The sequence below is a fragment of the Haemorhous mexicanus genome, chromosome 34 (assembly GCF_027477595.1).
Source record: "Haemorhous mexicanus isolate bHaeMex1 chromosome 34, bHaeMex1.pri, whole genome shotgun sequence".
Classification (NCBI taxonomy): Eukaryota; Metazoa; Chordata; class Aves; order Passeriformes; family Fringillidae; genus Haemorhous; species Haemorhous mexicanus.
In genome coordinates, this window is record NC_082374.1 from 2005679 (window position 1) to 2028846 (window position 23168).

The 23168-nt window shown below is 49.7% G+C and overlaps 1 protein-coding gene across 1 annotated transcript in view; it reads left to right on the plus strand.

Annotated features, from left to right (window-relative positions):
- Nucleotides 1-23168, plus strand: part of LOC132341008 (transcription activator BRG1-like) — a 76245-nt gene that overhangs the window by 15475 nt on the left and 37602 nt on the right. Inside the window, 11 exon segments of the mRNA XM_059872259.1 lie at nt 1527-1700; nt 3908-4081; nt 6154-6321; nt 6917-6967; nt 8461-8591; nt 12317-12374; nt 13451-13569; nt 14737-14887; nt 17239-17402; nt 18451-18517; nt 21944-22054. Coding sequence (XP_059728242.1) covers nt 1527-1700; nt 3908-4081; nt 6154-6321; nt 6917-6967; nt 8461-8591; nt 12317-12374; nt 13451-13569; nt 14737-14887; nt 17239-17402; nt 18451-18517; nt 21944-22054 — 1368 coding nt within the window.

Here is a 23168-nt window from a genome sequence, read left to right on the forward strand (position 1 = left end):
TTGGGAGCAAGAACATTCTGGTGGCTCCCCAAAAAAACCCAGATTTTGGAGCAGGAACATTCTGGTGGCTTCCAAAAAAACCCAGATTTGAGAGCAGGAACGTTCTGGTGGCTTCCAAAAAACCCCAGATTTGGGAGCAAGAACATTCTGGTGGCTCCTAAAAACACCAGGATTTGGGAGCAGAAACATTGAGGTTTGGGAGCAGGAACATGGTGGTGGTGGCTCCCAAAAAATCCAGGATTTGGGAGCCGGAACGTTCTGGTGGCTCCAAAAAACCCCAGATTTGGGAGCAGGAACGTTCTGGTGGCTCCCAAAAAACCCAGATTTGGGAGCAGGAACGTTCTGGTGGCTCCCAAAAAACCCAGATTTGGGAGCAGGAACGTTCTGGTGGCTCCAAAAAACCCAGATTTGGGAGCAGAAACGTTCTGGTGGCTCCAAAAACCCCAGGTTTGGGAGCAGGAACGTTCTGGTGGCTCCCAAAAAACCCAGATTTGGGAGCAGGAACGTTCTGGTGGCTTCCCAAAAAACCCAGATTTGGGAGCAGGAACGTTCTGGTGGCTCCCAAAAAACCCAAGATTTGGGAGCAAGAACATGGTGGTGGCTCCAAAAAACCCAGATTTGGGAGCAGGAACATGGTGGTGGCTCCAAAAAAACCCAGATTTGGGAGCAGGAACGTTCTGGTGGCTCCCAAAAAACCCAGATTTGGGAGCAGGAACCTTGGGGTGGTGGCTTCCAAAAAATCCAGGATTTGGTAGCAGGAACCTTGGGGTGGCTCCCAAAAAATCCAGGATTTGGGAGCAGGAACCTTGAGGTGGCTCCCAAAAAACACCAGGATTTGGGAGCAGGAACCTTGGGGTGGTGGCTTCCAAAAAATCCAGGATTTGGTAGCAGGAACCTTGGGATGGCTCCCAAAAAACCCAAGATTTGGGAGCAAGAACATTCTGGTGGCTCCAAAAAACCCAGATTTGGGAGCAAGAACGTTCTGGTGGCTTCCCAAAAAACCCAGATTTGGGAGCAGGAACGTTCTGGTGGCTCCCCAAAAAACCCAGATTTGGGAGCAGGAACGTTCTGGTGGCTCCAAAAAACCCAGATTTGGAAGCAGGAACCTTGGGGTGGTGGCTCCCAAAAAGCCCAGGATTTGAGAGCAGGAACGTTCTGGTGGCTCCCAAAAAACCCCAGATTTGGGAGCAGGAACATTCTGGTGGCTCCTAAAAACACCAGGATTTGGGAGCAGAAACATTGAGGTTTGGGAGCAGGAACATGGTGGTGGTGGCTCCCAAAAAACCCAGATTTGGGAGCAGGAACATGGTGGTGGCTCCCAAAAAACCCAAGATTTGGGAGCAAGAACATTCTGGTGGCTCCAAAAAACCCAGATTTGGGAGCAAGAACGTTCTGGTGGCTTCCCAAAAAACCCAGATTTGGGAGCAGGAACATTCTGGTGGCTTCCCAAAAAGCCCAGATTTAGGAGCAGGAACGTTCTGGTGGCTCCCCAAAAACACCTCATGGACGTTTTCTCGGGGTGGCAGCTGCGGCAGGAGGTGGTGGTGTGCATGCGGCGCGACACGGCGCTGGAGACGGCGCTCAACGCCAAGGCCTACAAGCGCAGCAAGCGGCAGTCGCTGCGCGAGGCCAGGATCACCGAGAAGCTGGAGAAGCAGCAGAAGATCGAGCAGGAGAGGAAGCGCCGGCAGAAGCACCAGGTCGGGGATTTCCTGGGAATCGGGGCGGGGAATTCCAAGGGATTCCAGGGATTTACCTGATTTGGGTGTGGGGGGGAGGTTGGCTCTGGGTGGTGGTGGTGGTGGTGGTGGTGGTGGTCAGAGGTTTGGTGGTGGCTGTTGGGAGCACTCAGTGGGCTTTGGGACAACTTGGTGGCTGTTGGTGTCGTACGATGGTTGCTGGGCTTCTCTGATGGTCATCGGGACCTTCTGCTGACCATCGGGACCTTCTGCTGACCATTGGGACTGTACAATGTCTTCTGGAACCCTCTACTGACCATTGAGATCCTCTGCTGGCCACTGGGACCCTCTGCTGGCCATTGAGACCGTACAATGTTTTCTGGAACCCTCTGTTGACCATCGGGACCTCTTACTGACCATTGGGACCTTCTGGTGACCATTGGGACCCTCTGCTGACCATTGGGACTCTCTACTGACCATCAGGAGCTTTTGCTAACCATTGGGACTTTCTGCTGACCATTGGAACCTTCTGCTGACCATTAGAACCTTCTGCTGACCATTAGAACCTTCTGCTGACCATCAGGGCCTTCTGCTGACCATTAGAACCCTCTGCTGACCATCAGGGCCTTCTGCTGACCATTAGAACCCTCTACTGACCATTAGGACCTTCTTCTGACCATCAGAACCTTCTTCTGACCACCAGAACCCTCTCCTGACCACCAGAACCCTCTCCTGACCATCAGAACCTTCTGCTGACCACCAGAACCCTCTCCTGACCATCAGAACCCTCTCCTGACCACCAGAACCCTCTCCTGACCATCAGAACCCTCTCCTGACAACCAGAACCCTCTCCTGACCATCAGAACCTTCTGCTGACCACCAGAACCCTCTCCTGACCACCAGAACCCTCTCCTGACTATCAGAACCTTCTGCTGACCACCAGAACCCTCTCCTGACCATCAGGACCTTCTCCTGACCACCAGAACCTTCTCCTGACCACCAGAACCTTCTCCTGACCATCAGAACCCTCTCCTGACCACCAGAACCTTCTCCTGACCATCAGAACCCTCTCCTGACCACCAGAACCCTCTCCTGACCACCAGAACCCTCTCCTGACCACCAGAACCCTCTCCTCTGACCATCAGAACCCTCTCCTGACCACCAGAACCCTCTCCTGACCACCAGAACCCTCTCCTGACCACCAGAACCTTCTCCTGACCATCAGAACCCTCTCCTGACCACCAGAACCCTCTCCTGACCATTAGAACCTTCTACTGACCAACAGAACCCTCTCCTGACCATCAGAACCTTCTACTGACCATTAAAACCCTCTCCTGACCATCAGGACCTTCTGCTGACCACCAGAACCCTCTCCTGACCATCAGAACCTTCTACTGACCAACAGAACCCTCCCCTGACCATCAGAACCTTCTGCTGACCATTAGAACCCTCTCCTGAAAATCAGGACCTTCTGCTGACCACCAGAACCCTCTCCTGACCATCAGAACCCTCTCCTGACCACCAGAACCCTCTCCTGACCACCAGAACCCTCTCCTGACAACCAGAACCTTCTCCTGACCATCAGAACCCTCTCCTGACCATCAGAACCTTCTGCTGACCATCAGAACCCTCTCCTGACCACCAGAACCTTCTCCTGACCATCAGAACCCTCTCCTGACAACCAGAACCCTCTCCTGACCACCAGAACCCTCTCCTGACCACCAGAACCCTCTCCTGACAACCAGAACCTTCTCCTGACCATCAGAACCCTCTCCTGACCACCAGAACCTTCTCCTGACCATCAGAACCCTCTCCTGACCATCAGAACCCTCTCCTGACCATCAGAACCTTCTGCTGACCACCAGAACCCTCTCCTGACCACCAGAACCCTCTCCTGACCATCAGAACCCTCTCCTGACCATCAGGACCTTCTCCTGACCACCAGAACCTTCTCCTGACCATCAGAACCCTCTCCTGACCACCAGAACCCTCTCCTGACCATCACAACCTTCTGCTGACCACCAGAACCCTCTCCTGACAACCAGAACCCTCTCCTGACCATCAGAACCTTCTGCTGACCACCAGAACCCTCTCCTGACCATCAGGACCCTCCAATTCCCATCCCTCTCTTCCATCCCCCCTCCATCCAACCCCTCCAACTCCCCCGCTCCACCTTCTCCTGCCATCCCCACCGCGTGACCTCCGCGTCCTCCCCACCCTTCCCACAGGAATACCTCAACAGCATCCTGCAGCACGCCAAGGACTTCAAGGAGTACCACCGGAGCGTCAGCGGAAAGATCCAGAAGCTGACCAAGGCCGTGGCCACCTACCACGCCAACACCGAGCGCGAGCAGAAGAAGGAGAACGAGCGCATCGAGAAGGAGCGGATGCGGCGGCTGATGGTGGGACGGCGGGACAGACGGACGGGACGGGGGGGGATGGATGGAGCTGGGGGTGGGAAAGGTCCGGCTGGTGGCCGGTCACCGGCGGTGTCCTCAGGGGTGTGTGGTGGGAAAGGTCTGGTGGTGGTTTTGGTGGTGGTGTGGGGGAGGGCGTTGGGTTGAGTGAGGAAAGGTGGAGCTGTGTCCATCTGCTGGGAGGTTGGAGGGGGATCTGGGATGGGTGGAGGGGTGGACAGTGTCCAGTGGTTGGGTGGAGTGGTTGGGTGGATGGACAGTGTCCAGTGGTTGGGTGGATGGATGGATGGATGGATGGACAGTGTCCAATGGTTGGATGGATGGATGGATGGAGAGTGTTCAATGGTTGGATGGATGGATGGATGGATGGAGAGTGTCCAATGGTTGGGTGGATGGATGGACAGTGTCCAGTGGTTGGGTGGGTGGATGGATGGATGGACAGTGTCCAATGGTTGGGTGGATGGAGAGTGTCCAATGGTTGGGTGGATGGATGGATGGATGGACAGTGTCCAGTGGTTGGGTGGATGGATGGAGAATGTCCAATGGTTGGATGGATGGATGGACAGTGTCCAATGGTTGGGTGGATGGATGGACAGTGTCCAATGGTTGGATGGATGGACAGTGTCCAATGGTTGGATGGATGGACAGTGTCCAATGGTTGGATGGATGGACAGTGTCCAATGGGTGGATGGATGGATGGATGGACAGTGTCCAGTGGTTGGATGGATGGATGGACAGTGTCCAATGGTTGGGTGGATGGGTGGATGGATGGACAGTGTCCAATGGTTGGGTGGATGGATGGATGGACAGTGTCCAATGATTGGATGGATGGATGGATGGACAGTGTCCAGTGGTTGGGTGGATGGATGGACAGTGTCCAATGGTTGGGTGGATGAATGGATGGATGGATGGACAGTGTCCAATGGTTGGGTGGATGGACAGTGTCCAATGGTTGGGTGGATGGGTGGATGGATGGACAGTGTCCAATGGTTGGGTGGATGGATGGATGGATGGACAGTGTCCAATGGTTGGATGGATGGATGGATGGATGGACAGTGTCCAATGGTTGGGTGGAAAGGATGGATGGATGGACAGTGTCCAATGGTTGGGTGGAAAGGATGGACAGTGTCCAATGGTTGGATGGATGGATGGATGGATGGATGGATGGACAGTGTCCAATGGTTGGGGGGATGGATGGATGGACAGTGTCCAATGGTTCGGGGGATGGATGGATGGACAGTGTCCAGTGGTTGGATGGATGGATGGACAGTGTCCAATGGTTGGATGGATGGATGGACAGTGTCCAATGGTTGGGTGGAAGGGTTGGGTGGATGGACAGTGTCCAGTGGTTGGGTGGATGGACAGTGTCCAATGGTTGGTTGGATGGATGGATGGACAGTGTCCAGTGGTTGGGTGGATGGACAGTGTCCAGTGGTTGGGTGGATGGACAGTGTCCAATGGTTGGATGGATGGATGGATGGATGGACAGTGTCCAATGGTTGGGTGGATGGACAGTGTCCAATGGTTGGGTGGATGGATGGACAGTGTCCAATGGTTGGATGGATGGATGGACAGTGTCCAATGGTTGGATGGATGGATGGATGGATGGACAGTGTCCAATGGTTGGGTGGATGGATGGATGGATGGACAGTGTCCAGTGGTTGGGTGGATGGACAGTGTCCAATGGTTGGGTGGGTGGATGGATGGATGGACACTGTCCAATGGTTGGATGGAAAAGATGGACAGTGTCCAATGGTTGGGTGGGTGGATGGATGGATGGACACTGTCCAATGGTTGGATGGAAAAGATGGACAGTGTCCAATGGTTGGATGTAAAGGTAGGCTGAGGATGAGGATGAGGATGAGGAGGGTTCCTGAGCTGTTCTTTAGCTGAGGATGAGGCTGAGGCTGAGGATGGTTCCCATGGGTTCCTGAGCTGTTCTTCAGCTGAGGATGAGGCTGAGGATGGTTCCCATGGGTTCCTGAGCTGTTCTTCAGCTGAGGCTGAAGATGAGGATGGTTCCCCTGGGTTCCTGAGCCCTTTTCCCCCCCGGGCAGGCCGAGGATGAGGAAGGCTACCGCAAGCTCATCGACCAGAAGAAGGACAAGCGCCTGGCCTACCTGCTGCAGCAGACCGACGAGTACGTGGCCAACCTGACCGAGCTGGTGAGGCAGCACAAGGCGGCCCAGGTGGCCAAGGAGAAGAAGAAGAAGAAGAAGAAGAAGGTGGGACAAGGGAGGAAGGCCACCAGGGTGTTTGGAGGCGGTGCCAGGGCTGGGCTGCCCAGGCTGACTTCATCTCCTTCCTCTTCCTCCTCCTCCTCGTTTCTCTTTTTGCTCCCCTTTTTGCTCTCTTTGTCTCTTCTCCTTCCTTTTCTTCCTTCCCACCTTTTGCCTCCTTCCTTTTCTTCTCCTTCTCTCCTTCTTTCCTTCTTCTTCCTCTTCCTTTTCCTCTCCTCCCTCCTCCTCCTCTTCCTCTCCTTCCTACTCTTCCTCTTCCTTTTCTTCCTTCCCTTCATCTCCTTCCCTTTTTCCTTCTCCTTCCCATCCTTCTTTCATTCTTCTTCCTCTTCCTTTTCCTCTCCTTCCTCCTCCTCTCCTTCCTTCCCTTTTTTCTTCTCCTTCCCATCATTCTTTCCTTCTTCCTCTTCCTCTTCCTCTCCTTCCTCTCCTCTTCTCCTTTCTTCTCCTTCCTTTTCTCCTTTCCTTTCCTTCCTTCCCTTTTCTCTTCTCCTCCCCACCCTTTTTTTCCCTTTTTTTCTTCCTCCTCCTCCTCCTCCTCCTCCTCCTCCTCCTCCTCCTCCTCCTCCTCCTGCTGCAGAAGGCAGAGAACGCCGAGGGACAGGCTCCGGCCATCGGCCCCGACGGGGAGGTGAGTGCGGGCAGATCCCGGGATCCACTGGGATCCACTGGGGTCTGCAGGGGTCTGGGAGGGATCCACAGGGGTGACATGGATCCAGGAGGGAGCCACAGAGTTCTGGGAGGGATCCAGGAAGGATCTGGGACGGATCCATGGCGTACACGGATCCAGGAAGGATCCACAGGGATCCAGGAAGGATCCACAGGGGTCTGGGAAGGATCCACAGGGGTCTGGGAAGGATCCACAGGGATCCAGAAAGGATCCACGGGGGTCTGGGAAGGATCCACAGGGGTCCAGGAAGGATCCACAGGGTCTGGGAAGGATCCACGGGGGTCTGGGAAGGATCCACAGGGATCTGGAAAGGATCCACAGGGGTCTGGGAAGGATCCACGGGTCTGGGAAGGATCCACAGGGGTCTGGGAAGGATCCACAGGGGTCTAGGAAGGCTCCACAGGGGTCTGGGAGGGATCCACAGGGGTCTGGGAGGGATCCACGGGGGTCTGGGAAGGATCCACAGGGGTCTGGGAAGGATCCACAGGGGTCTAGGAGGGATTTAGGAAGGATCCAGAGGGATCCACGGGGATCTGGGAAGGATCCACAGGAAGAATTCCCAATCTGGGGAAGATTTTTGGGGGATTTTGGAGAATTCCCAATCCCAGTCTGGGAGAGATTTTTGAGGCTGAGAATTCCCAATCTGGGGGGAATTTTTGGAGGAATTTTTGGGCCTTTTTGGGGAATTTTGGAGAATTCCCAATCCCAGTCTGGGAGAGATTTTTTGGGGCTGAGAATTCCCAGTCTGTGGGGAATTTTTGGGGAATTTTGGGGAATCTTGAGGATTCCAAATCCCAGTCTGGGGGGGGTTTTTTGGGGCTGAGAATTCCCAATCTGGGGGGAATTTTTGGGGAATTTTGAGAATTCCCAATCCCAGTCTGGGAGAGATTTTTGAGGCTGAGAATTCCCAATCTGTGGGGAATTTTTGGAGGAATTTTTGGGGCTTTTTGGGAATTTTGGAGAATTGCCACTCCAAATCCAAGGGGGATTTTTGAGGCTGAGAATTCCCAGTCTGGGGGGAATTTGGGGGGAATTTTGGGGGATTTTGGAGAATTGCCACTCCAAATCCAGGGGGGATTTTTGGGGCTGAGAATTCCCAATCTGGAGGGAATTTTGGAGGAATTTTTGGGGCTTTTTGGGAATGTTGGAGAATTCCCACTCCAAATCCAGGGGGGATTTTTGAGGCTGAGAATTCCCAATCTGGGGGGAATTTTGGGGGGAATTTTTGGGGAATTTTGGAGGGAATTTTTGGGGAATTTTGGAGGGAATTTTTGGGGAATTTTGGGGGGATTTTTGGGGAATTTTGGGGGGATTTTTGGGGAATTTTGAAGGAATTTTTTGGGGAATTTTTCGGAAATCTTGTGGGAATTTTTGGGGGGATTTTTTGGGGAATTTTGGGGGATTTTTTTGTGGAATTTTGTGGGATTTCTGAGAGTTCCCCCTGGCCTTGGCAGCCCCTGGACGAGACGAGCCAGATGAGCGACCTGCCGGTGAAGGTGATCCACGTGGAGAGCGGCAAAATCCTGACGGGCACCGACGCGCCCAAGGCCGGGCAGCTGGAGGCCTGGCTGGAGATGAACCCGGGGTACGCCGGGAGCACTGGGAGCACTGGGAATACTGGGAATACTGGGAATGGGGCTGGGAGCACTGGGAATGGGGCTGGGAGCACTGGGAGGCCTGGCTGGAGATGAACCCGGGGTACACTGGGAGCACTGGGAATACTGGGAATGGGGCTGGGAGCACTGGGAGGCCTGGCTGGAGATGAACCCGGGGTACGCCGGGAGCACTGGGAATACTGGGAGCACTGGGAATGGGGCTGGGAGCACTGGGAATGGGGCTGGGAGCACTGGGAGGCCTGGCTGGAGATGAACCCGGGGTACGCCGGGAGCACTGGGAGCACTGGGAGCACTGGGAATGGGGCTGGGAGCACTGAGAGCACTGGGAATGGACCCTGGGGGACTGGGAGCACTGGGAATACTGGGAGCACTGGGAGGCCTGGCTGGAGATGAACCCAGGGTACGCTGGGAACACTGGGAGCACTGGGAGTACTGGGGGCACTGGGAATGGGGGTGCTGGGAGCACTGGGAGCACTGGGAAGGGGCTGGGAGCACTGGGAATGGGGGTGCTGGGAGTCCTGGGAATACTGGGAGCACTGGGAATAGGGGGACTGGGAGCACTGGGAATACTGGGAGGCCTGGCTGGAGATGAACCCGGGGTACGCCGGGAGCACTGGGAGCACTGGGAATGGGGCTGGGAGCACTGGGAGCACTGGGAATGGGGCTGGGAGCACTGGGAATGGGGCTGGGAGCACTGGCAATACTGGGAGCACTGGGAGGCCTGGCTGGAGATGAACCCGGGGTATGCTGGGAGCACTGGGAATACTGGGAGCACTGGGAATACTGAGAGTGCGGGGGCTGGGAGCACTGGGAGCACTGGGAATGGACCCTGGGGGACTGGGAGCACTGGGAATACTGGGAGCACTGGGAGGCCTGGCTGGAGATGAACCCGGGGTACGCCGGGAGCACTGGGAATACTGGGGGGACTGGGAGCACTGGGAATACTGGGAGTACTGGGAATGGGGCTGGGAGCACTGGGAGCACTGGGAGGCCTGGCTGGAGATGAACCCGGGGTACACTGGGAGCACTGGGAATACTGGGAATACTGGGGGGGCTGGGAGCACTGGGAATGGGGCTGGGAGCACTGGGAATGGGGCTGGGAGCACTGGGAGGCCTGGCTGGAGATGAACCCGGGGTATGCGGGGAGCACTGGGAGCACTGGGAGCACTGGGAATGGGGCTGGAGATGAACCCGGGGTACGCCGGGAGCACTGGGAGCACTGGGAGCACTGGGAATGGGGGGGCTGGGAGCACTGGGAGCACTGGGAATGGACCCTGGGGGACTGGGAGCACTGGGAATACTGGGAGCACTGGGAGGCCTGGCTGGAGATGAACCCGGGGTACACTGGGAGCACTGGGAATACTGGGGGCACTGGGAATGGGGGTGCTGGGAGCACTGGGAGCACTGGGAAGGGGCTGGGAGCACTGGGAATAGGGGTGCTGGGAGTCCTGGGAATACTGGGAGCACTGGGAATAGGGGGACTGGGAGCACTGGGAATACTGGGAGGCCTGGCTGGAGATGAACCCGGGGTACACTGGGAGTACTGGGAATGGGGGACTGGGAATACTGGGAATTCCAGAGCCCAGTTCCACATGGAATTCCATGGGAACACTGGGAATGGGGCTGGGAGCACTGGGAATACTGGGAATTCTGGGATTCCCTTTCCCAGCTCCCTGGGAATTCTGGGAATTCTGGGATTCCCTTTTCCATTTCCAAGGGAATTCTGGGATTCCCTTTCCCGTTTCCAAGGGAATTCTGGGAATTCTGGGATTCCCTTTCCCATTTCCAAGGGAATTCTGGGAATTCTGGGATTCCCTTTCCCATTTCCAAGGGAATTCTGGGAATTCTGGGATTCCCTTTCCCATTTCCAAGGGAATTCTGGGAATTCTGGGATTCCCTTTCCCATTTCCAAGGGAATTCTGGGAATTCTGGGATTCCCTTTCCCATTTCCAAGGGAATTCTGGGAATTCTGGGATTCCCTTTCCCATTTCCAAGGGAATTCTGGGAATTCTGGGATTCCCTTTCCCATTTCCATGGGAATTCTGGGAATTCTGGGATTCCCTTTCCCATTTCCAAGGGAATTCTGGGAATTCTGGGATTCCCTTTCCCATTTCCATGGGAATTCTGGGAATTCTGGGATTCCCTTTCCCATTTCCAAGGGAATTCTGGGAATTCTGGGATTCCCTTTCCCGTTTCCAAGGGAATTCTGGGAATTCTGGGATTCCCTTTCCCATTTCCAAGGGAATTCTGGGAATTCTGGGATTCCCTTTCCCAGTTCCAAGGGAATTCTGGGAATTCTGGGATTCCCTTTCCCAGCTCCAAGGGAATTCTGGGAATTCTGGGAATTCTGGGATTCCCTTTCCCATTTCCACGGGAATTCTGGGAATTCTGGGATTCCCTTTCCCATTTCCAAGGGAATTCTGGGAATTCTGGGATTCCCTTTCCCATTTCCAAGGGAATTCTGGGAATTCTGGGATTCCCTTTCCCATTTCCAAGGGAATTCTGGGATTCCCTTTCCCATTTCCGAGGGAATTCTGGGAATTCTGGGATTCCCTTTCCCATTTCCAAGGGAATTCTGGGAATTCTGGGATTCCCTTTCCCATTTCCAAGGGAATTCTGGGAATTCTGGGATTCCCTTTCCCATTTCCACGGGAATTCTGGGAATTCTGGGATTCCCTTTCCCAGTTCCAAGGGAATTCTGGGAATTCTGGGATTCCCTTTCCCAGTTCCAAGGGAATTCTGGGATTCCCTTTCCCAGTTCCAAGGGAATTCTGGGAATTCTGGGATTCCCTTTCCCATTTCCAAGGGAATTCTGGGAATTCTGGGGTTCCCTTTCCAGTTTCTAAGGGAATACTGGGAATTCTGGGATTCCCTTTCCCAGTTCCCTGGGAATTCTGGGAATTCTGGGATTCCCTTTCCCATTTCCAAGGGATCTCTGGGAATTCTGGGATTCCCTTTCCCAGTTTCTGGGAATTCTGGGATTCCCTTTCCCATTTCCAAGGGAATTCTGGGAATTCTGGGATTCCCTTTCCCAGTACCATGGGAATTCTGGGAATTCTGGGAATTTTGGGATTCCCTTTCCCAGCTCCAAGGGAATTCTGGGAATTCTGGGATTCCCTTTCCCATTTCCAAGGGAATTCTGGGAATTCTGGGATTCCCTTTCCCAGTACCATGGGAATTCTGGGAATTCTGGGAATTCTGGGATTCCCTTTCCCATTTCCAAGGGAATTCTGGGAATTCTGGGATTCCCTTTCCCAGTTCCAAGGGAATTCTGGGAATTCTGGGGTTCCCTTTCCCATTTCCATGGGAATTCTGGGAATTCTGGGATTCCCTTTCCCATTTCCAAGGGAATTCTGGGAATTCTGGGATTCCCTTTCCCAGTTCCGAGGGAATTCTGGGAATTCTGGGATTCCCTTTCCCAGCTCCGAGGGAATTCTGGGAATTCTGGGAATTCTGGCGTTCCCAGTTCCACGGGAATTCTGGGAATTCTGGGATTCCCTTTCCCATTTCCAAGGGAATTCTGGGAATTCTGGGATTCCCTTTCCCATTTCCAAGGGAATTCTGGGATTCCCTTTCCCAGTTCCATGGGAATTCTGGGAATTCTGGGATTCCCTTTCCCATTTCCAAGGGATCTCTGGGAATTCTGGGAATTCTGGCGTTCCCAGCTCCCTGCAGAATTCCCATTTTTCCCCAGGTACGAGGTGGCTCCGCGCTCCGACAGCGAGGAGAGCGGCTCCGAGGAGGAGGAGGAGGTGAGGAAGGGCCCGGCCCGCAGGGAACGTTCTGGAAAGAGCTGGGATGGGGGGAGGGGGTGGGGCTGGGAAAACTGGAATGAAAGGGGAAAAATGGGAAATAAAATGGGAAATAAATGGGATAAAATGGGATAAAATTGGGAAATAAAATGGGGAATAAAGTGGGAAAAAATGGGAAATAAAGTGGGAGAGAATTGGGAAATAAATGGGATAAAATGGGGAATAAAATATGAAATAAAATAGGGAATAAAATGGGGAATAAATGGGATAAAATGGGGAATAAAGTGGGAGAGAATTGGGAAAAAAATGGGATAAAATGGGATAAAATTGGGAAATAAAATGGGAGAGAATTGGGAAATAAATGGGATAAAATGGGGAATAAAACGGGATAAAATGGGAAATATAATGGGAGTGAATTAGGAAATAAATGGGATAAAATGGGGAATAAAATGGGAAAAAATGGGGAATAAAATTGGGAATAAATGGGAAATAAAGTGGGAAATATAATGGGATAAAATGGGGAATAAAATGGGATAAAATGGGAAATATAATGGAAGAGAATTGGGAAAAAAAATGGGATAAAATGGGATAAAATTGGGAAATAAAATGGGAGAGAATTGGGAAATAAATGGGATAAAATGGGGAATAAAATGGGAAAAAATGGGATAAAATTGGGAAATAAAATGGGGAATAAAATGGGAAATAAATGGGAAAAAAAAGGGATAAAATGAGAAATAAATTTGGGAAATAAAATGGGGAATAAATGGGATAAAATGGGAAATAAAATGGGGAATAAATGGGATAAAATGGGAAATAAAATGGGATAAAATGGGAAATAAAATGGGAAATAAATGGGAAAAAAAAGGGATAAAATGGGAAATAAATTTGGGAAATAAAATGGGGAATAAATGGGATAAAATGGGATATTCTGAAGCTTTAATTTGCATCTTTAATTAATTTTAATTAATTGATTGGTCCTGCCCAGGAGGAGGGGGAGGAGCAGCCGCGTTCCCAATTAATTCTGACCCTTCATTTGCATAGTTAATTAATATTAATTAATTAATTCTCCTGGCCAGGAGGAGGAGGAGGAGCAGCCGCAGCCGGCCCAGCCCGCGCTGCCCGTGGAGGAGAAGAAGAAAATCCCCGACCCCGACAGCGACGACGTCTCGGAGGTGGACGCGCGACACATCATCGAGTGAGCCTTCCTCCCCCTTCCTCTTCCTCATCTTCCTCCTCTTCCTCTTCTTCCTCCCCTTCCTCCCCTTCCTCCTCTTCCTCTTCTTCCTTCTTTTGCTTCCTCTTCTTCTCCTTCCTCTTCTTCCTCTCCTTCCTCTTCCTCTTCCTCTTCTTGCACTTCTTCCTCTTCTTCCTCTTCTTCCTCCTTCCTCTTCTTCCACTTCTTCTTCTTCCTCTCCTTCTTCCTCTTCCTCCTCTTCCTCCTATTCCTCTTCTTCCTCTCCTTCCTCTCCTTCCTCTTCTTCCTCTTCTTTTTCTTCCTCCCTCCTTCCTCTTTCTCTGCTTCCTCTTCTCCCTCTCCTTCCTCACCCCTTCCTCTTCCTCTTCTTCTCCTCCTCCTCTTCTTGTCTTCTTCCTCTTCCTCTTCTTCTTCTTCTTCTCCTTCCTCTTCTTCCTCTCCATCCTCTTCCTCTTCTTCCTCCCCTTCCTCTTCTTCCCCTTCCTCTCCTTCTTCTCCTTCCTCTTCTTCCTCTTCTTCCTCCCTCCTTCCTCTTCGTCTTCTTCCTCTTCCTCTCCATCCTCTTCCTCCCTCCTTCCTCTTCCTCTCTTCACTCCTTCCTCCCCTTCCTCTCCTTCTTCTCCTTCCTCTCCTTCTTCTTCTTCCTCTTCCTCTCCTTCCTCCCCTTCCTCTCCTTCTTCTCCTTCCTCTCCTCCTTCTCCTTCCTCTTCCTCCCCTTCCTCTCCTTCTTCTCCTTCCTCTTCTTCCTCTTCTTCCTCCCTCCTTCCTCTTCGTCTTCTTCCTCTTCCTCTCCTTCCTCTTCCTCTTCTTCCTCCCTCCTTCCTCTTCCTTTTCCTCTCCTCACTCCTTCCTCCCCTTCCTCTCCTTCCTCTTCTTCCTCTTCTTCCTCTTCTTCCTCCCTCCTTCCTCTTCCTCTCCTCACTCCTTCCTTTTCCTCTCCTTCCTCCCCTTCCTCTTCCTTCCCTTTCTCTCCTTCTTCTCCTTCCTCTTCTTCCTCCCTCCTTCCTCTTTGTCTTCTTCCACTTCTTCTCCATCCTCTTCCTATTCTTCCTCCCTCCTTCCTCTTTGTCTTCTTCCACTTCCTCTCCATCCTTCTCCTCTTCCTCCCCTTCCTCCCCTCCCTCCGGTCCCGTCCGTGCCCCGCTGACCCCTCCGGCTCCGGCTCAGGAACGCCAAGCAGGACGTGGATGACGAGTACGGCGTGTCGCAGGCGCTGGCGCGGGGGCTGCAGTCCTACTACGCCGTGGCGCACGCCGTCACCGAGCGCGTGGACAAGCAGTCGGCGCTGATGGTCAACGGCGTCCTCAAGCAGTACCAGGTGGGCTGGTGGCACCTGCAGGGGGAGGGACATCCGGGCTGGGGCTGGGGCTGGGTGGACATCTGAGGTGGGAGCTGGAGATCTGAGGTGGGAGCTGGAGATGGATGGAGATCTGAGGTGGGACGATGGGATGGAGGAGATGGATGGAGATCTGAGGTGGATCTGGAGATGGATGGAGATCTGAGGTGGGAGCTGGAGATCTGAGGTGGGACGATGGGATTGAGGAGCTGGATGGAGATCTGAGGTGGATCTGGAGATGGATGGAGATCTGAGGTGGATCTGGAGATGGATGGCGATCTGAGGTGGGAGCTGGAGATCTGAGGTGGGAGCTGGAGATGGATGGAGATCCGAGGTGGGAGCTGGAGATCTGAGGTGGGACGATGGGATGGAGGAGCTGGATGGAGATCTGAGGTGGATCTGGAGATGGATGGAGATCTGACGTGGATCTGGAGATGGATGGAGATCTGAGGTGGGAGCTGGAGATCTGAGGTGGGACGATGGGATTGAGGAGCTGGATGGAGATCTGAGGTGGATCTGGAGATGGATGGAGATCTGAGGTGGGAGCTGGAGATCTGAGGTGGGAGCTGGAGATCTGAGGTGGGATGATGGGATTGAGGAGATGGATGGAGATCTGAGGTGGGATCTGGAGATGGATGAAGATCTGAGGTGGGAGCTGGAGATCTGAGGTGGGAGCTGGAGATCTGAGGTGGGAGCTGGAGATCTGAGGTGGAGCTGGAGATCTGAGGTGGGACAATGGGATTGAGGAGATGGATGAAGATCTGAGGTGGGAGCTGGAGATCTGAGGTGGGACAATGGGATTGAGGAGATGGATGAAGATCTGAGGTGGGAGCTGGAGATCTGAGGTGGGACGATGGGATTGAGGAGATGGATGGAGATCTGAGGTGGGATCTGGAGATGGATGGAGATCTGAGGTGGGAGCTGGAGATGGATGGAGATCTGAGGTGGGAGCTGGAGATCTGAGGTGGGAGCTGGAGATGGATGGAGGTCTGAGGTGGATCTGGAGATGGATGGAGATCTGGGGCTGGATGCAGTTTGGGATGGAGATCTGATGGTCAACGGCGTCCTCAAGCAGTACCAGGTGGGCTGGTGGCACCTGCAGGGGGAGGGACATCCGGGCTGGGGCTGGGGCTGGGTGGACATCTGAGGTGGGAGCTGGAGATCTGAGGTGGAAGCTGGAGATGGATGGAGATCTGAGTTGGGACGATGGGATTGAGGAGATGGACGGAGATCTGAGGTGGGAGCTGGAGATGGATGGAGATCTGAGGTGGGAGCTGGAGATCTGAGGTGGGAAGATGGGATGGAGGAGATGGATGGAGATCTGAGGTGGATCTGGAGATGGATGGAGATCTGAGGTGGGAGCTGGAGATGGATGGAGATCTGAGGTGGGAGCTGGAGATGGATGGAGATCTGAGATGGGAGCTGGAGATCTGAGGTGGGACGATGGGATTGAGGAGATGGATGGAGATCTGAGGTGGATCTGAAGATGGCTGGAGATCTGAGGTGGAGCTGGAGATGGATGAAGATTTGAGCTCGATACGGGGCTGGTTGGAGATTTGAGGTGGGAGCTGGAGATGGATGGAGATCTGAGGTAGGAGCTGGAGATCTGAGGTGGGACGATGGGATTGAGGAGATGGACGGAGATCTGAGGTGGATCTGGAGATGGATGGAGATCTGAGGTGGGAATGAGGACCTGGATGGAGATCTGAGGTGGGACGATGGGATTGAGGAGATGGATGGAGATCTGAGGGGGATCTGGAGATGGATGGAGATCCGAGGTGGATCTGGAGATGGATGGAGATCTGAGTGGGATCTGGAGATGGATGCAGATCCGAGGTGGGAATGAGGAGCTGTCTGGAGATCTGAAGTGGGATCTGGAGCTGGCTGAAGCTCCAAGGTGGGATCTGGATCTGTCTGGAGATCTGAGGTGGGATCTGGAGCTGGATGGAGATCTGAGGTGGGATCTGGCTGAAGCTCCGAGGTGGGATCTGGAGATCTGAGGTGGGATCTGGATCTGTCTGGAGATCCAAGGTGGGATCTGGATCTGTCTGGAGATCCAAGGTGGGATCTGGATCTGTCTGGAGATCCGAGGTGGGATCTGGATCTGTCTGGAGATCCGAGGTGGGATCTGGATCTGTCTGGAGATCTGAGGTGGGATCTGGAGCTGGCTGGAGCTCCGAGGTGGGATCTGGATCTGTCTGGAGCTCCGAGGTGGGATCTGGATCTGTCTGGAGATCCAGGGTGGGATCTGGATCTGTCTGGAGCTCCGAGGTGGGATCTGGATCTGTCTGGAGATCCGAGGTGGGATCTGGAGCCCGGTCTCCACCCCGCAGATCAAAGGCCTGGAGTGGTTGGTGTCCCTCTACAACAACAACCTCAACGGGATCCTGGCCGACGAGATGGGGCTGGGCAAGACCATCCAGACCATCGCGCTCATCACCTACCTGATGGAGCACAAGAGGATCAACGGCCCCTTCCTCATCATCGTCCCGCTCTCGTGAGTCCCACAGTTCCCAGAATTCCCAACATTCCCAGAAATCCCAGAATTCCCACCCTCGTTCCGTGTGGAGAACCTCCCAGGTCTTTCTCCAGCTCCAACGTTCCCACCCTTCTTCCATGGGGAGAACCTCCAAGGTTCCTCTCCAGCCCCGCATTCCCAACATTCCCAACATTCCCAGAATTCCCCAAAATTCCCAAAAATCCCAGAATTCCCCAAAATTCCCAGAAATCCCAGAATTCCCACCCTCGTTCCATGTGGAGAACCTCCAAGGTCTTTCTCCAGCTCCAACGTTCCCACCCTTCTTCCATGGGGAGAACCTCCAGGTTCCTCTCTAGCCCCGCATTCCCAACAATCCCAGAATTCCCAACATTCCCAGAATTCCCAGAAATCCCAGAAATCCCAGAATTCCCACCCTCGTTCCGTGTGGAGAACCTCCCAGGTCTTTCTCCAGCTCCAACGTTCCCACCCTTCTTCCATGGGGAGAACCTCCAGGTTCCTCTCCTGCCCCGCATTCCCAACATTCCCAGAATTCCCAAAAATCCCAACATTCCCAGAATTCCCCAAAATTCCCACCCTTCTTCCATGGGGAGAACCTCCAAGGTTTCTCTCAACCCGCATTCCCAAAATTCCCAAACTTTTTCCCTGTGGATGATCCCAGGTCTCTCTCCATTCCCAAAATTCCCAAAATTCCCAATTTTTTTTTCCAAAATTCCCAAATTTTTCCCAAAATTCCCAAATTTTTCCCTGTGGACAATCCCAGGATTCCCCAAATTCCCAAATTTTTTCCCTGAGGACGATCCCAGGTCTCTCTCCAGCCCCACATCCCCAAAATTCCCAACATTTTTCCCAAAATTCCCAAATTTTTTCCCTGAGGACAATCCCAGGTCTCTCTCCAGCCCCACATTCCCAAAATTCCCAAAATTTTCCCCAAAATTCCCCAATTTTTTCCCTGAGGACGATCCCAGGTCCCTCCCCAGCCCCGGAATTCCCAGAATTCCCGGAATTCCCGGAATTCCCGCCCCGTGTCCGTCCGTCTTTCCCGCAGGACTTTGTCCAACTGGGCCTACGAGTTCGACAAGTGGGCGCCCTCCGTGGTCAAGGTCTCCTACAAGGTGAGCGCCACCGTCCCCCCCTTCCTTAATTAATTAATTGGATCATTAATTGGGTCCATTCATGCCTTAATTAGCGGGATTTCATCCCTCGGATTCCATTTCCTTGGATTCATTAATTGGATTAATTAATTGGATCCCAAATCCTTGGATCCCAAATCCTTGGATTCGTTCCTTGGATTAATTAATTGGATTAATTAATGGATTAATTAATTGGATTGCATCCCTTGGATTCCATTTCCTTAGATTAATTAGTTGGATTAATTCCTTGGATTCCATTTCCTTGGATTAATTAGTTGGATTAATTCCTTGGATTCCATTTCCTTGGATTAATTAATTGGATTAATTCCTTGGATCCCAAATCCTTGGATTCCATTCCTTGGATCCCAAATCCTTGGATTAATTAATTGGATTAATTAATGGATTAATTAATTGGATTTCATCCCTCGGATTCCATTTCCTTGGATTAATTAATTGGATTAATTCATTGGATTAATTCATTGGATCCCAAATCCTTGGATCCCAAATCCTTGGATCCCAAATCCTTGGATTCATTCCTTTGATTAATTAATTCAATTAATTACTGGATTAATTAACAGGATTTCATCCCTTGGATTCCATTTCCTTGGATTCATTAATTGGATCCCAAATCCTTGGATTCCGTTTCCTTGGATTCATCAATTGGATTAATTAGTTGGATAATAAAGGATTAGTTAATTGGATTTCATCCCTTGGATTAATTAATTGGATTCCTTCCTTGGATTAATTAATTGCATTCATTCCTTGGATTCATTAATTGGATCCATTCCTTGGATTAATTAATTGGATCCATTCCTTGGATTCCGTTTCCTTGGATCCCAAATCCTTGGATTCATTCCTTTGATTAATTAATTCAATTAATTACTGGATTAATTAACGGGATTTCATCCCTTGGATTCCATTTCCTTGGATTCATTAATTGGATTCATTCCTTGGATCCCAAATCCTTGGATTCCATTCCTTGGATTCATTCCTTTGATTAATTAATTGGATTAATTAATGGAATAATTAATTGGATTTCATCCCTCGGATTCCATTTCCTTGGATTAATTCGTTGGATCCCAAATCCTTGGATCCCAAATCCTTGGATCCCAAATCCTTGGATTCATTCCTTGGATTAATTAATTGGATTAATTAATGGATTAATTAATTGGATTTCATTCCTTGGATTCCATTTCCTTGGATTCCTTCCTTGGATTAATTAGTTGGATAATAAAGGATTAGTTAATTGGATTGCATCCCATGGATTAATTAATTGGATTCCTTCCTTGGATTAATTAATTGGATTAATTCCTTGGATTAATTAATTGGATTCCTTCCTTGGATTAATTAATTGGATTCCTTCCTTGGATTAATTAATTGGATTCATTCCTTGGATTAATTAATTGGATTCCTTCCTTGGATTAATTAATTGGATTCATTCCTTGGATTAATTAATTGGATTCATCTTTGGAATAATTCCTTGGATTAATTAATTGGATTCTTTCCTTGGATTAATTAATTGGATTCCTTCCTTGGATTGAATTTCCTTGGATTAATTAATTGGATTAATTCCTTTTATTAATTAATTGCATTCATTCCTTGGATTCCGTTTCCTTGGATCCCAAATCCTTGGATTCATTCCTTTGATTAATTAATTGGATTAATTAATGGATTAATTAATTGGATTTCATCCCTTGGATTCCATTTCCTTGGATTAATTAGTTGGATCCCAAATCCTTGGATTCCGTTTCCTTGGATTCATCAATTGGATTAATTAATTGGGCAATAAAGGATTAATTAATTGGATTTCATTCCATGGATTCCATTTCCTTGGATTAATTAATTGCATTCATTCCTTGGATTCATTAATTGGATCCATTCCTTGGATTCCGTTTCCTTGGATCCCAAATCCTTGGATTCATCAATTGGATTAATTAATTGGGCAATAAAGGATTAATTAATTGGATTTCATCCCTTGGATTCCTTCCTTGGATTAATTAATTGCATTCATTCCTTGGATTAATTAATTGGATTAATTCCTTGGATTAATTAATTGGATTAATTCCTTGGATTGAATTTCCTTGGATTAATTAATTGGATTAAATAATGGAATAATTATTTGGATTTCATTCCTTGGATTCCATTCCTTGGATTCATTCCTTTGATTAATTAATTGGATTAATTAATAGATTAATTAATTGTATTTCATTCTTTGGATTCCATTTCCTTGGATTAATTAGTTGGATCATTCCTTGGATTAATTAATTGTATTAATTCCTTGGATTAATTAGTTGGATTTATTCCTTGGATTAATTAATTGGATTAATTCCTTGAATTAATTAATTGGAGCCATTCCTTGCATTCCGTTTCCTCTCATTCCATTTCCATTCCCAGTTTCCATTTTCCTCTTCCAGCTCCAAATCCAGGAAAATCCCCCCAAAATCCCCCAAAATTCCCCAAAATTCCCATTTTTCCCATTCCTCATCTGCAGGAGACCCCAAAACCTCCTCACTTTTCTGGAGAACCCCTCAGTTTTCTGGGAATTCCAAATCCCAACAGGTTGGAGCTCCAGATCCACGAAACTCCTCAAAAATTCACAGAAGTTCACGAAACTCCACCAAAATCCCCAAAATTCCCCAAAATTCCCATTTTTCCTCATTCCTCATCACCAGGAGACCCCAAAACCTCCTCACTTTTCTGGAGAACCCCTCAATTTTCTAGGAATTCCAAATCCAGATGGGTTGGAGCTCCAGATCCACGAATCTCCTGAAAAATTCACGGAACTTCACGAAACTCCACCAAAATCCCCAAAATTCCCCCAAAATCCCATTTTCCCCATTCCTCACCACCAGGAGACCCCAAAACCTCCTCACTTTTCTGGAGAACCCCTCAATTTTCTGGGAATTCCAAATCCAAATGGGTTGGAGCTCCAAATCTTTAAAAATCCATGAAAATCCATGAAACTCCATAAAAATCACCAAAAATCCCATTTTTCTCATTCCTCACCACCAGGAGACCCCAAAACCTCCTCACGTTTCTGGAGAACCCCTCAATTTTCTGGGAATTCCAAATCCAAATGGGTTGGAGCTCCAAATCTTTAAAAATCCATGAAAATCCATGAAACTCCATAAAAATCACCAAAAATCCCATTTTTCTCATTCCTCACCACCAGGAGACCCCAAAACCTCCTCACGTTTCTGGAGAACCCCTCAATTTTCTAGGAATTCCAAATCCAAATGGGTTGGAGCTCCAAATCCACGAATCTCCTCAAAAATTCACGAAACTTCACAAAAATCCCCAAAATTCCCCAAAAATCCCATTTTTCCCATTCCTCACCACCAGGAGACCCCATAACTCCTCATTTTCCCGGGAATTTTTGACCTTCCCTGTTGGAATTGTCCCCCCCAGGGCTCTCCGGCGGCGCGCCGCGCCTTCGTCCCGCAGCTGCGCAGCGGCAAATTCAACGTTCTGCTGACCACCTACGAGTACATCATCAAGGACAAGCACATCCTGGCCAAGGTCAGCAGCTCCCACATTTTTTCCACTCTCAGGGTGAGAAAAAATGGAAATTTTGACAAATTCTGGAAGTTCTCAGAATACAGAAGGTAAAAATGGAATGAGGGTGGAAGAAGGAGAAGAATAAACGAGGTCGAAATTTGGTTTTCTCGGCTTCTTCTTGGGTATTTTAGGGGTTTGATTTTTATTTTATTGAGTTGTTTTCTTGTTGTTTGAGGTTTTTTTTCTGATTTTAGCCAGTTTGTGTTGGTGACCTCAAAGAATTTCAGGAGGTCCTGAGAAAATTCTGCTAAAAATGAGGAAATTCGGTGAAAATTCTGAGAAAATTCTGAGAAAATTTTGCTAAAATCCTGAGAAAATTCTGCTGAAATTCTGCAAAAATTCTGCTTAAATCTTCAGAAAATTCTTCTAAAAGTCTGCTAAAATTCTGAGAAAATTTTGCTAAAATTATGAGAAAGTTTTGCTAAAATTCAGAGAAAATTCGGTAAAATTCTGAGAAAATTCTGCCTAAAATTCTTTTAAAATTCTGCTAAAATTCTTCTGAAATTCTTTTAAAATTCTTCTGAAATTCTTCAAAAATTCTTCTGAAATTCTTCTAAAATTCTGTTAAAACTCTGGGAAAATTCTTCTTTAATTCTTCTAAAATTCTTCGAAAATTCTGCCCAAATTCTGCTAAAATCCTGAGAAAATTCCTCTAAAATTCTTCTAAAATTCTTCTAAAATTCAGAGGAAAATCTGCTAAAATTCTGCCCAAATTCTGCTAAAATCCTGAGAAAATTCTTCTAAAATTCTGCTTAAATTCTGCGGAAATTCTGAGAAAATTCTTCTAAATTTCTTCTAAAATCCTAAAACTATTCTGCTAAAATCTTGAGAAAATTCTTCTAAAATTCTTCTAAAATTCTGCTAAAATTCTGCTAAAATTCTTTAAAAATTCTGCCTAAAATTCTGCTAGAATCCTGAGAAAATTCTTCTAAAATTCTGCTTAAATTCTCCAGAAATTCTGAGAAAATTCTTCTAAATTTCTTCTAAAATCCTAAAAAAATTCTGCTAAAATCTTGAGAAAATTCTGCTCAAATTCAGTGAAAATTCTCCTAAAATTCATCTAAAATTCTGCCTA